At 34.4% G+C, this 14567-nt stretch overlaps 1 protein-coding gene across 1 annotated transcript; it reads right to left on the minus strand.

The window, feature by feature from the left end:
• Positions 1-5969: 5969 nt before the first annotated feature.
• On the minus strand, positions 5970-6545 carry LOC134237534 (uncharacterized). Its single transcript, XM_062719620.1, has one exon. The coding sequence runs from the start codon at positions 6543-6545 to the stop codon at positions 5970-5972; it is 576 nt and encodes a 191-aa protein (XP_062575604.1).
• Between the last annotated feature and the right edge of the window lie 8022 nt (positions 6546-14567).

A 14567-nucleotide genomic window follows, 5' to 3' on the forward strand; every position in this document is an offset into this window, starting at 1 on the left:
CTTAAAAAGTAGAGGAAAGCAGCTTACATGTAAACCCCCTCCCCCTCCCCAACCCCACAACACACTGACTATGATCATGATGATAAATACTAAATAGAGAGCTTAACATTACACAGTGAGATTAACAAAACAATAGAAAATAAAAACATAAACTTTATGCTTTAGTCCTTAATTTCCTAAAATAGAGCTACATAAATCATGATAAATTATATTAAGTTCTTACTCACTGTTAAAACATACCTTTTAACAGAAGTATTCTTCATCCTCTCCTATTAGCCTTAGTTTTCAGATGATTTGTTCAGTGGATATCTGAAATTAAAATAAATCAAGTTAGTACAGTACTGTACATTAATAACTGTTTTTGTTTTTAGCATGAGCTAAGAAAAGCCCAAAAACCACTTGCATGTCCATTTCCTTGCACCTGACATTCAGTTAAAATTCTAATAGACACATGACAAAGAAAAAAAATGATGGAAAATTGTATCATTTTAAAATGGACACACTCTGGTCTAATTCTAAGTGGCAGTCCTGTCACAACCACAATTTAAAAGTTCTTGAAAAGCAATTATATCTGAGAGTGAGAAAAATTAAATAAGTTACAATTTTTCATAAAAGCAAGACTGCATCTAAATTATGTTTGTTTAAGATATGTAGGCCTTCTTTGATTCAAAATTATAATCCATTTAATACTTTATTTTATTTATTTCATTTTGCATCAAGGGCAGATAACTATTTATATAATAAGACAGAACTATGACTCTTTAGTGGCCATTGTTGAAAATTGATTTAATTAGTGATAGAAATATGGCAAATGGTAAACAGCTATAAACAGAGAGATTACAAAAATCTTATTTGTGTATCAGTCATTTTATCAAGTCAATAAAATTTAGAAGTCATATAGACATAAAAGTATTATGTCAAATTTTCATAATGGGTCACACAGTGTGGCCCAGTGGTTAGAGCGACACGCCTCAAGTTGGGAAGTAGGTGCTGATTCTTACATCACGGGTCTGAATCCAATGTAGTACATAGAGACTGCTCCCTCGGATGAGAGCAGATATATAATATATAATATCAATGCATGCAACTTAAGAAATTGATAATGGCCAATTGCTCATTTCATCAAGCTCCAGTCTATCATAATGCAGAATTTATATACAGGTAAACAATAGCTGTTCTTTTGATATCAAGAGAATCATGTTTATGGTTAATATGATTTAAAAGTGATTTCTGATGTTTAGAAACTGCACGGTGCAGCACCACATTTAATATTTGAAGCCCAAGGTACAAAAATAACATAAGTATTTCTAATGAAGAATTAAACCATGCACACTAAATCAAGTTTTAGGTTGCTTAAATAGTCTTATTTATTTCATATAGATCAAAACATGCATATGTGTCAACATGAAATTAAAATTTAATTTAAAATAAATATCATTTTAAGTTTAATCCATCATAATTATGCCTTGTAAGAAAAGATGCTTATGTACCTTTGTATATAAATAGTTTATTCACTTTTGACATTTGCTTTAAAATCCTTATGTATGGTATGAAAATAAAATACTTCAACTTGAATAATGTGCGGCATTACGAAAATTATCAAGTCACTTTCATAGCCCAAAAATCTGCAAGTTCTCAGGAATTTTACTTTCATGACTACAACATGTACAAATTGGCATTTCACAGTGATACAATACTACACAATGGCATTCTCCCATCATGATGCCCTCTTACATGTCTAATATTTACGATTCTAGATTGCATGTATGTTAAAAATATATTGAACCCCTTCCTCAGCTGTGCAGCACAGTCTTCCATCAATAATAAAAACAATTCAGCAAAAAATAAATGTACGATTCAAGAAACTACTTCTGAGAATAACATTGAACACATCCAGCAGCTATAATGAACAATAAAGCTCACCTTTTCTGAAAAAACATAAACGTGGGGTCAAATCTTTCGATTTTCCAAATGAAAAAGTTAACACCGGATACAAGTACATAACGATATTATCCTCTAAAACCAACCTACATTTAAAATTCCGGAATACTACAACACGTTCTAATTTTTAAGTAAATTTTACATGATCGGGACGATGCAGAAAATACAATAACATATTCTAATATTCATACGAAAAACATGAAAGATAAATACAATGGTGCAAAATACATGCATGCGTTTAAACAGCAGTTAATTATATGTATAACAACCTAAGCTGAGAATGATTTACAAGGCGCTTTTTCACAATAAATAATTACAACTGTACAATGGTCATTTTGAATTTTTGGAACGCGCCATTTTAGGTCAACATTATTCTTACGATTTCAGACGATAAAAACAAAAATAAAGGTGCTCTGAACTGTAACAAATAACTACCTGTATCTGATCTGCCGTTTGGGGTGCCTTTCTTTCTTCAGTGTAGATTCAAAAGATCTTCTCATCTCTGTTGTTTTTCTTGAGCAAATTCTTGGTGTTTTCTTCGCCATTTTGTCCTTCTTTCTTCTCTGAAAATCTAACCAATGAGAGAGAAGCATTCTGCCGCGATACGCCACCTAGTGATTCAAATTCTTTACGGAAATTTTGCATTTCTCTATAGGCAATTTTTTTTTTTACACGTTTTAAATGCAAATGTCCTTGTATATATATGGCAACAGAATGAACAGTTTTGAATGATAAAATAAAATTGATCATGGAATCGAAGGGGATAAAAAGCGAATTTTAGACCTTTATTACATGATTATGGTAATTGTTGAAACGGACTCCGACTGTCCTAATGTTTTCAAATAGAATGATTTAAAGTCACATGTACACATGTACTTCGATTATTGTGTAAAAAAAAAAAAAAAAAGAAAAGAAAAAAGAAAATGGTATACAAGTCAACAAAGTTATGCTGATGGCATATTAACCACATATGTGCAACTCAAAAGCAAAATTGGGGTTATAAGAATTATTCATCAATTGTTGAAAATTTTCTACTCAGAAAATATCAACATGAATGTACAAGTCTATTCGCTATCTAGGAATTTCCTGTCACAGCTTACAAATTGAAGTGGAGAGATTTACCAATATTTCTCCTGAAGATCGATTATGTAGATGTAAAATTCATTTTGTTTTTATAACATTGTCATGTAAAAAAAAAATATGATCGTCAAACACGCCCCCCCCCCCCCCCAAAAAAAAAATTCAGTTTATTAATAGTAAATCTCCATTCTTCTCAGCTTTAGATGATGAACCAAAAAAATATTGGTCACTCAATACAGAAGATACGGAAACTCTTAATTTTGCAGGCAAATTTATATAAATGATATCATGTAATAGAAGTGGTCATAGTCCTTTACACATGTCATATGTAAATTCTTCTTTATTCCTTTATAATACAGGATTATTAATTGCTTTTAATAATTGTTTTGCTATTGATTGACTTATCTTTTCCTTATTATTGTAATAATCTCACACTTTTCTGTTTTGGACTCTAAATTAGAAATAAAACGTTGTTTTAATATAATGTACTTAGAAATAACCTATAGAAAAAAGTTATGAAATAAAATAGACTTAGTTTTCATTAGGTTGCGTTTCATTGACCTCTAGATATTTTCAGTATTTGAAGTTTACAATGGTGGCAAACAAGGAATACCATTAATTGTCGATTTCTTTTTGTGATTGCCGATTTTTTTTGTGGAGAATTGTGAAATAATATTGAAATTTTTGAAATAGTCTATTGAACTAGCTATAGCAAATATTCTCCTTACCAATAGATTAATTTTATTATATTAGATTGATAGATAAATATTTAAGAAGTTTGTCTATTTTCTTTTAATCACCAACACATAAAATAAAAACTTCCTATGCTAAATATGAAACCTTCTATGAAATATTTTACATAACACATTATACATATGACATGTTTGATTTTAGGTGAAGTTTTATATAGTGTGATTTATTTTTAATTTTGAATGTTCAGAAACCTTGGTGTCATTAGAAAAGGCTAGTTGTGTATACTATGTACTGCGTGTATATATTACGCCTGGTCACAATCCATTGTTCCTCTAAGATAGAAAAACCTCTCAATCCACATAGAATATACAAAAAATACACCAACACGGTAGCAGGTGTCTTCGCGACACGTGTCTCCCCACCTGTGGCACGTGAGGACAGGTGCCCGCGAGTGGGGTTCAACGTAAAGAATTGAAAATTTGATCAACTTACAGACTACTTTAAATTTATTTTAAAAAAAAACTAAGTTCTAAATCACATACTTAGCACATTATACATCTCAATACGAATATAATTGAACATATTACTAAAAACTATACCGCGCTTTCAGTGATATTGCATTAATTAACATCACGAAAGTAAGATTTATGAAATAAAACAAAATAAAAAAAAGCCTACACATGATATACAATCTATAATTAAAATTTTAAGATTTTCCATTCGCTCCCAGGGTATTGTTTCACAAAAGCAGACTTCTTACATATAAGAGTTCCTCGTGTAAATAAACATTTGGGGAACAAATGGAAGATTTAATTTTAATTAGATTGACATAAAATGCTGCAAATCCTGGGAACCATGACATCAAATTTTCAGGACATGTTTTCTTGTAATATTTTTAATGCTGTAAAACCGCGGCTTACGAATAAAATGTTTTCACGAAGACGGAAATAAAAATACATATACATGTACGTTGATATTAAATCAATGTTATTACAGTGTATAAAAATAACTAGTACATGTAACTATTGAACTTTATATATATATATGATAGTAAAAAAGGCTTCCTAGTCAATATGTATTGTTAACAAATTGAAATTATTGAAATGATATCCATTAAGGAATATATATATATAGAAACATGTATAAAAAAATATAAATGCAAACATTTCTATTTCAGATTATGTTCACTCTCGTAATTATCTGTATTTCATGCACCATGAAGACACACTAATGTTCTTTTTAAACAACTTTACATTAAACGTAATCGTAGTTTTGTGAAAATGATGTATGTTTTCAAAATAATCAATTCCCGAGGGGGAGTATTGAGTTGGGTAATGTAGAAAATCCTTGTGAGAGGAATCGATTTTGTTTAAAAATAATATTTTTGAATTCCGACACAATATGAAATAAACAATTTTTATACATTTAATATGAAGCAAGGATCTTGTATAGTATGCTTATCATTGATATCAATATCGGTATGTGTAAGTTTACACAGAGCAGGCACATCTCAAAATCTGAATATGAACTATTAGATATTTAAAAATAAAACCATTTTTTTTAAATGCGTAAATAAATATAAGGATGATATGAGTTGATTTTTCTACCCTTTTGAAAAAAAAATATAGAGAAAACGATTCAGTTCGGTTTCCGCATGCGGAAACCATATGGAATCGAAATCAATAGTAAAAAGATCATATGCATATGAGTTGATTTTTCTACCCTTTTGAAAAAAAAATAGAAAAAGTTTCAGTACGGTTTCAGCATGCGGAAACCATATGGAATCGAAATTAATAGTTTCCGGAAACTGAAACCTACTGAAACTAAAACGTATCGTTAAATTGACGTTTCTTTAAATTTTACAATGGTTTCCGTTTTGCGGAAACTATTAAGAAACAAACCTAATGGTTTCAGTATACGGAAACCCTACTGAAACTTGCTGAAACTATTATATAGTTTCCGCATTGCGGAAACCATACAGGAAACTTCAACGCCAAGTTTCAGCAAGGTTTCCGCATAGTTTCAGTTTTGCGGAAACTAGACTTTTCATCCAGTGAGTACACGCTTCCGTTTGGAAAGACTAACTTGTTTCCCACTACCTTTGTTTTGACGTTTTCTTCTCAATATTTATTGTTCATCTCCTGCAGTTTCTTTTTACCTTCATTTATTTGCAGAGGCGTCTGTGGAGTGATATAGAAGGGCATGTCCTTAGCGGTGTCATTTTCCTTCTTTTGACGAATAGCTTGGAAGATGAGTTATTTATCATTGTAGTTCTGTAATTTCCCTGTTATTTTCCTTGGTTTCGAGTTGCCAGGGAATTTCTGACGGTTTCGGTGTATCCTGATGAAACCAACTTCCAAATTCAAATGCTCCTTGATCAACTCGCTAACTCTAGTGTTCAGATTTTCCTGGTCATCTTCAGCTAAGTTATGTACAATAATATTGTCCCTCATCGATCTTCCTCTGAGGTCCACTATTTCATTCTCTTGCTGACTGACCCTTCTATCTAAGTTAACGACGATTGACTTTAAAACTTGGAGTACTTTTCGCAAATAACTCTTTTCTAATTTCAGCGCCTCAATTTCTCCAACATTATCTTCATCTTGTTGACCGATGTATTTGATGCGCTCATCTAACCCATCCTCATCCCATAGATCCCGATTCATATTATTTACTGATTTCTGTAGAACATTGATATTGTCCAGTTTACCGGTAATTGACCGCAAGCAATCATGAATAGCGGACATCTGTGGTGACGCTCCAGTGACTCCCGACGACAAGGCTGGGTTACACTGTGAATTGTTCTCATCCTTGCTATTTTGAGAGGCCATAATTTTTGAAGTTACAAACTTCTAAACACTCACCAGTGTTTTCCAAATTTTCACAAAAGACACTCCAACTATATAGAAACACCTCTGCAGAGTTTTGGGAGCAACGACTAAACCATTAAATCACAGATAGACTTAATCCTCTCCTCAATTTACACCGTGACCATCCTAGCCATAAGTCACGTCAATTTAGCAATTTCTTCGTAAAATATAGCAGGGAGGGTGTTTACTTGCCGATCAGCCTTTCCTCTGTTGTTCGTAACAAAAAAGATGCAAAACGTTTAACACTACGCCGCATACCTTGAAACTAAATTTTTGTTTCTATCTAAATTTCTTATTCTACTGTTTTTGGTAAATGCTGTTAGAAGCGTATGGTTTACAGGATATTGATGCTTTTTTTTTAAATGTTATGAATAAAATGTAAAAATTTTGCGGAAGGTTTCATCCGAAATTGTTGAATAATTATTTCTACAATAGGACAGTACCATTCTAGCAGCACTTTTCATGGTACAGAGATGTTTTTACATAACTATTATTACAAATTGAAACTAATCATCCCCGGGGTGGTGTTAAACTTTTCACTTTTTCATTAAGGCATATTTTCTAATTATAGACGTCACGTGGTGACGTTGTGGTGAAGTGCCACCTGCAGTATAAGTCTCATTGAAGTCTATAGAATGCATAATTATAGCAAAAGTTTTATCCATGACTTTTCCGATTAATTAGTGTTACATAATTATTACAAAGTTTTAATTCGCCGAATTCTGATCCATCTGCTGCCTTAACATACCCGCGAAATTTTAACGGTGTTTGTTATACTAATACAGTTTTAAGTTGCAAATTGTTTCGTTTTCTTGTATTATGAGGAATAGCTATTTCGGTATGATGTCACAATTAACATTCACCGAATAAATTAGGCCCCTCTTTTGTACAGCATTTACAATGCTGCGTGGTGTTTGTGATCTTCACCAATCTTCTTTTTTTAATAAATCATGACAGAATGGAATGTCATATTTATTTTTTAAACATTGTATCACACATATCAGCAATTAGAAAAATACCAATTCAAATAATGTACACATAAAAACTTCAGACCTCTGAAAATCTCTGAGGATTAATTATATTTTGGTACCTGTATTGTTACTAGAATTATCTTGTCAGAGACTAAAACCACAATAAAAAGGGAGAAAAAATAAGTCAATAATTGAATGGTAAAATTCTTATCCTTTTTAGACAACACTCGTTTTAACAGCAGTTTTGTCAGACTGGTGGATGGAACCTTGCCGTCAAATGGACGCGTTGAGGTGTACTATCATGATGTGTGGGGTACGATATGTAACAAAGGCTGGGATGACAGAGACGCTGCTGTTGTCTGTGTGATGCTGGGATATACAAGGTATAAAAAATCTTTTCAACATTAAAGACCTAATATATATATTGAAAAGATTCAATTGAGAAATGAATTAAATAGCAACCCTAATAATACTGTTTTAACTTGGGTTGGGACAGTTTATGCTTTATAAACCGCAAAGCGGTTTAAAAAAGCGTAAACTGCTCCAACCCAGGTTAAAGCAGTATTATTAGGGTTGCTAGGTATTTCATTCATTCCTTATAATTTAATATTCAATCATAAAGTTTATAAAACAAGTGTCACAGGCAGGCCGATTGGTCGCCACAGAAATAGAACACTAGAAGAGTTCTTTCCATTTATCACATTTATTCAAGGATAAATACATATGCAGAAGTTCTGGTATTTGTATGTTGTTTGGGTAGAATGGTTCCCTGGACCAATTTGGGATCTACAAAATCATAGTAAATTCACATATTATAATAAATGTACATAAAATTTATCAACTTGATTCGTGCTCATGCATATCATAACATTGACTGTATACTTTGCATTTTACTGCATACTGCATTTTACTGCACATACAAAAGCATTTTACTGCATACTAAAGCATTTTACTGCATAACTCCACAAAATATTTATACGAAATATTTGTGTACAATAAACACGTACTTTACACCATACATTGTAGCTACTACATACTACAATAAGACTATAATATACTTGTATACTTTTAGCATACTACTAGTACTTGAAATGATAGCAACGCACACATTACTCAATCACGTAATTTACAACAAAGTTAAGAACTAAGGTCCTTGGCCATTTCAGGAAACTGTATAAAATAAAACCTTTATAATTATTAATAAAACAAACTTACCTCAATAGAGTGGTAAAGTCTGGTCAATATACTTTATCTTTATGCAGAATACTACAGAGTTGTAAATACTCGAGCAAGTGAAGTGCGACTGCCCTGTTCAATTGCTACACCCAAACTGACCACTTAACTGCACAGGATTTAAAACCCGCCAAGTAAATTCTACTGAACAGATAAAATATTATGGAACACAGTTATGGCATTTAAATAGGTTATTTACATAGCGAAAAGGTATATGTAAAAATATATGAAACAATGTTTGGACGTTAATTATGACACACCTCCCCTATTCAAATAAGTACGAAGTACTTTTACAGCTCAACAATTAACGTAGGAAGTAAAAAGAATTTTCCTTTTATACTATATACATTTTTTTTACTTTTTGCCATTAAGATAAAAATAATAAAAACACTGTTCTTATTGTAAACTCATTACTGACTGTCACTGATTCACTCCTGTCGTCTCAAATAATCAGCTCCGACGTTTTCCTTTCCCCTTATTGCGATAATACGGAATCTATAGGGCTGAAGGAGTAGTGTCCACCTCATAAATCTCGAATTTACAAGTTTAGCCCGGTTAAGATACACCAATGGATGGTGATCGGTCTCCAACATATACTCCTTACCATAGAGATATCGGTGGAATTTTTGGACCGCTCATCCAATACCTAGACGTTCCTTCTCAATGGTAGCGTAGTGTTCCTCACTCGGTTTCAACTTCCGGCTTGCATCAGCAACGGGTAACTTGATATCGTCTTCCTCCTAGAACAGATCTGCACCTAACCCTTTGTCAGAGGCATCCGTTTGAAGAATAAAAACTTTTGAAATATCTGGTAATTTCAGTATTGGTGACTTTGTCAAGGCTGATTTTAAATTTTGAAACGCAATTTCCTGTGATTCAGTCCATTGAAATTTATTTGACGAGAATTTCCTTGTAAGATCTGTTAAGGGAAGAGCAATATGTGCAAAGTTTGAAATAAATTTTCGGTAGAAATTTACCAACCCTATGAAGGATCGCAGTTGTTTCTTGGTAGTTGGACGACTTGCCTGTTGTATTACTGATATCTTGTCGGGATGGGGTTGCACTTTGTCACCTCCAACGATGTGCCCTAAACACTCAAGTTCCTTGTAACCCACAGAACACTGGGTTGGTCTAGCTGTAAGGTTTGCTGCACGTAGACGCTGAAACACTTCGGAAAGCACAAAAACATGTTGATCAAACTTGTCAGTGAATATAAGAATATCGTCAATGAAATTATCAACGTTTGGAACATTGTGCAAAACCTCTCGCATAAGTCGACAAAATGTCGCTGGTGCGGTTACTAAACCAAACGGCATTTTAGTAAACTGAAAAAGCCCTAGATGAGTTTGAAAAGCAGTTCAAGGACGAGCAGACTGAGTAAGTGGCACTTGCCAATAACCCTTAGAAAGATCTAAACGTGAAAAGAACTTGTGACCTGACAATTTAGCAAATATCGCATCCATATCTGGCATTGGCTCTGCGTCAAACACAGTAATACGATTAAGTCCCCTAAAATCAACACAAAACCGATAAGTTTTGTCTTTCTTCACAACCAATACAATAGGTGGCGAATAAGGACTTTCTGATTCCTCTATGACCCCCATCTCCGACAATCTACTTACCTCCTCCTTAACTGTTTCTATCATTGCAAATGGAATTTGCCTCGGACTTACTCTAATGGGTTTGTCTGTAGTTGTCCGTATATCGTGTTCCAATACATGGGTGTGACCTGGCTTGTCACTGAAAACGTCACTAAAACTGTGAAGAAGTTCCATCAAAGTCTCCTTCTCCTGCTTACTCAGGTCTGGATTCGAATCGACATCCCTGTATGTTTCTACCTTACATGAATCTACATACCCTTCTTGTTCATCTTCGTACTCCGGCTCATCAATTTTATCTGAACTGACAACAGACATGGCTTACCACTGGATTTGAACGTTCAATATAACCTTTCAACAAATTTGCATGATAGGTTTTGAGTTTTCCATTTATGTCTAATTTGTAGTCAACATTACCTATCTTCTTGACAATTTGGCATGGTCCTTTCCACTGCATTAAAAGCTTATTACTGTCAGTAGGTAGTAGAACTAAAACTTTCTCACCTGGCTTCATGTTACGACTTCTTGCTTTCCTATTGAAGTAAGTTCTGTGTTTCTTAGATGCTTTCTCTAGATTCTGATGGGCCAGTTCACAGGTTGACTCTAAACGGTCTCTGAGATCAAATACATATTGATAAGTGGACTTTACCTGTGGATCCTGTATTTCCCTTGTCCAAAGGTCTTTGAGAATCGTCATAGGTCCTCGAACAGTGCGACCATACACTAACTCGAATGGAGAGAAGCCTAAGCTTTCTTGTAGTACCTCACGATATGCAAAGAGGACGGCTGGTAGGTACGTGTCCAAATCCTTTTGGTCGATCGATACACATCCTCTTTAACATCTGTTTCAACGTGCCGTTAAACCTTTCCACTAGTCCGTTACACATTGAGTGGTACGGTGTTGTCGTCAGCTGTTTCACTGAAATTAGCCTACTTACCTCCATCATAAGTCCAGATGTAAATTGTGTACCCATGTCTGTAAGAACCTCCTCTGGTACCCCAATACGAGAAAAAATTTCTAATAAAGCCTCTGCAACCCTTTCAGTATCTATACCTGGGAGTGCTATAGCCTCTGGATATCTCGTTGCGTAATCTACTAAGGTTTATATAAATCGGTTACCTTTGTCTGTTGCTGGATGTAATTGACCGATTATATCTACTGCCACTCTCTTAAATGGTACATCTATCAGAGGCATTCTGTCCAGGGGGACTTTACTCACCTTACCTTTTGAAACAGTTCTCTGGCACGTATCACATGATTGATAGAACCTCTTAATTTCAGATTGCATACCAGACCAAAAGAATTCTGACAAAATTCTGGATATAGTCCTACCTAGATGACCTGACATAACTGATTCGTGTGCTAGCTTCATAACAATCGTTCGAAATTTAGATGGCACTATGAGCTGTGAAAAAGTCTTACCTCCTTCCTTTTCCGATGCTTGATACTCCCTGTACAAAAGTCCTCTCTTCTCTAACCATCCTACCTTCCCATTACGCGATATGCGACCTTCTTTTGCATTCCGGCGTGATGTTTCAAGGGACTGATCAGCTTGTTGTTCACGCTGTATATCCTCAGGTTTGATATCATCCTTGACTATATCTGGAAATCTGAGAGCTGAGTAAGGTTTCTTCTTTTCTCTTGCTTGCTGTCGAGTCTCCACTGCTAAGACAGTCTTTGGTCTCCACTCTGGGTCGGGATCATGGGGTTTCCTTGCGTCTTGTACCTCTCCAATGATCAAATAAAAAACGGGGTTTTCCATACACCAAACCTCAAATTCACCTGTCACATATGGAGAATCTATAAATACCTTTGCAAGTGGCACAACTCTTTTGGTATTATCCGCTAAAATGCAAGTCTCACTTTTACCTGTTAAACTTTCGTCTTTCACCAAGCTTCTCCTTACCACCACATTTTGACAGCCAGAATCTCGAAGAAGTGTGACTGGTTGACCATCCACATATCCAGCAGATAGTGGCATAGGTTTCTTAGTGCTGTGACATGCCGAAGTTGAAATGGTTGATTTGTCACATACCTGAGAGTAGAAAACCGAGTTCTCACTACAAACAAATGCTGAACAATTCTCTGGTGTTTTGTAAACGTCTCTGCGCTCATCTTTATGCACTAGCGTACCTAAAATCTTACCTTTGGATTTGTGACACTGTGGAGCTATATGGCCCTGCTTACCACAAATGTAACATTTTCTCTCTGTCACTGGAACGAACGAAGTCTTCTGGTTTTGGGGTCGTTGTGGTAGATCTTTAGGTTTTACTTGCGTCTTACTTACTTGTACTTTCGTAGGTTTCTTAATAACCCTGAACATAGATTTGAAGCACTTGTGTTTCTCGCCTCTCGAAATTGGTCTGCTAGAATGCATAATTCATCTGCCGTCTTTGGGACGTTCTGTTTAGGAAACACCAACAAATCATACTTGCACACATGTAAGAACTGATCACGAAGTATAAGATCAAAGAGAGCTTCAAAAGTCATAGAGATCTAAGACATTTCTATCCAACGAGTAAGGTAAGAACCTAATCTGACAGTAAACTGAGAAAATGTTTCACCATTTTCGGGACGACAAGAACGAAACTTTCTTTTGAAACCTTCTTCCGTCATGTCATATCTCCGGAGTAACGCTGCTTTGAGCTCATCATAATTATCTGCTTTTGACTTTGACATTAAAGCATAAACCTCTAAAGCACGACCTTTAAGTAAAGCACTCAAATGTGTTGACCAAAGAGATTTTTCCTATTTCATAGCTGTTGCATACTTTTCGAATCTGCGCAGATAACTATCCATTACATCTCTGTTCTCTTCAAATGATGGAATTTTCGGTGTACTTGGTTTGACTGAGTTACTACTCACCTCATTCACTGATATGTTGCCGTTCGTTGCCATTTCCATCTCATGTTCATCAGCCATCTGTTTCAGCTTAAGGTCATTGTACATACGCTCCAATTGTAGTTGGTACTCACGTTCATCTTTCTCCTTTTGACGAACTGCCGCTCTTTCTTTACGCTGCAAAGCTAGTTGATCGCTCACATATTTGCGTAAACTATTGTCTTTATAGCCTGGTCTTTCTGTAGCAGAAATCAAATCATCTAAAGACTCCATTTTTAACAAAAATGTCAAATGTACACAACAAAATGTTTTTATTAACTCACTACTCTGTACACATGTTTGACATACTACTACTATACACAATACTGAACTGTTGAGTTTGGGTGACACAATTGTTAATGGATTTAACTGATTTCCTACATTACCATGACCAGTCTCCACAACACACTCTGAAGTAGCTTGGCAATAAGCTTTTAAGGAAGACTTCTGGATCCCAAATAGCCAATGATCTTGTCCTACAATTACAGCAATCACAATGAAACAATTGATACTATGCAACATGGAAATTAAAGCACGAATGTTCATCAGTTCAAAAAAGATGATAAATAAAATGCAGTTTACTTTAAACAGAATAAATACTTCTGAAAATACAATCTATTTGAAATAAATAAAGTTTCATTTTTATGTATGTCAGTTTTACTTATGATTTAACAATTCAAGAATTCCTGGAAGAGTCAGTTTTTTTTCTGCATCCTGTTGCCCTATCCTATAGACGGATCTGTATCCATGGATTGTCACGTGGACGTCTCCTGTTGATATGTTCCGTAATAAGACAAGTTGTTGAATCTACATCATCGGAACATCATACTTTCAATGGAATCCTGAGATCTGTGTCTTTAATGGCGATAGTCTATGGATCAATATCCCTGGATCGAAATTCCTGGATCTCCCTAGGTTGATCTCCCTGGGTGGATCTCCTTGGGTGGATCTTTCTGGGCGTATCCCAACAGATAAAATATTATGGAACACAGTTATGGCATTTAAATAAGTTATTAACGTAGCGAAAAGGTATATGTTAAAATATATGGAACAATGTTTGTACATTAATTGTGACAACAAGATATTTTCTCCCTTAAAAACGCCTTTAAATTGTTCATATTTTAAATGTAACGTCATGCGGATTGATACGTTTTTGACGTAAGTCATTGTGACGTAGGCAAACCAGATTATACAATTTAGATTAATTTTTTATCCAATCAAATGACGCGTTACAACCAAAATTAAATTATATATGTATGTCATGAGTTACGTATTTCAATTTTATTGCAGATTTAAAACA

Source organism: Saccostrea cucullata, unplaced genomic scaffold, assembly GCF_032062105.1.
Source record: "Saccostrea cucullata isolate Sc308-1 unplaced genomic scaffold, CSIRO_AGI_Scuc_v1 ctg5344, whole genome shotgun sequence".
NCBI classification, from domain to species: Eukaryota; Metazoa; Mollusca; class Bivalvia; order Ostreida; family Ostreidae; genus Saccostrea; species Saccostrea cuccullata.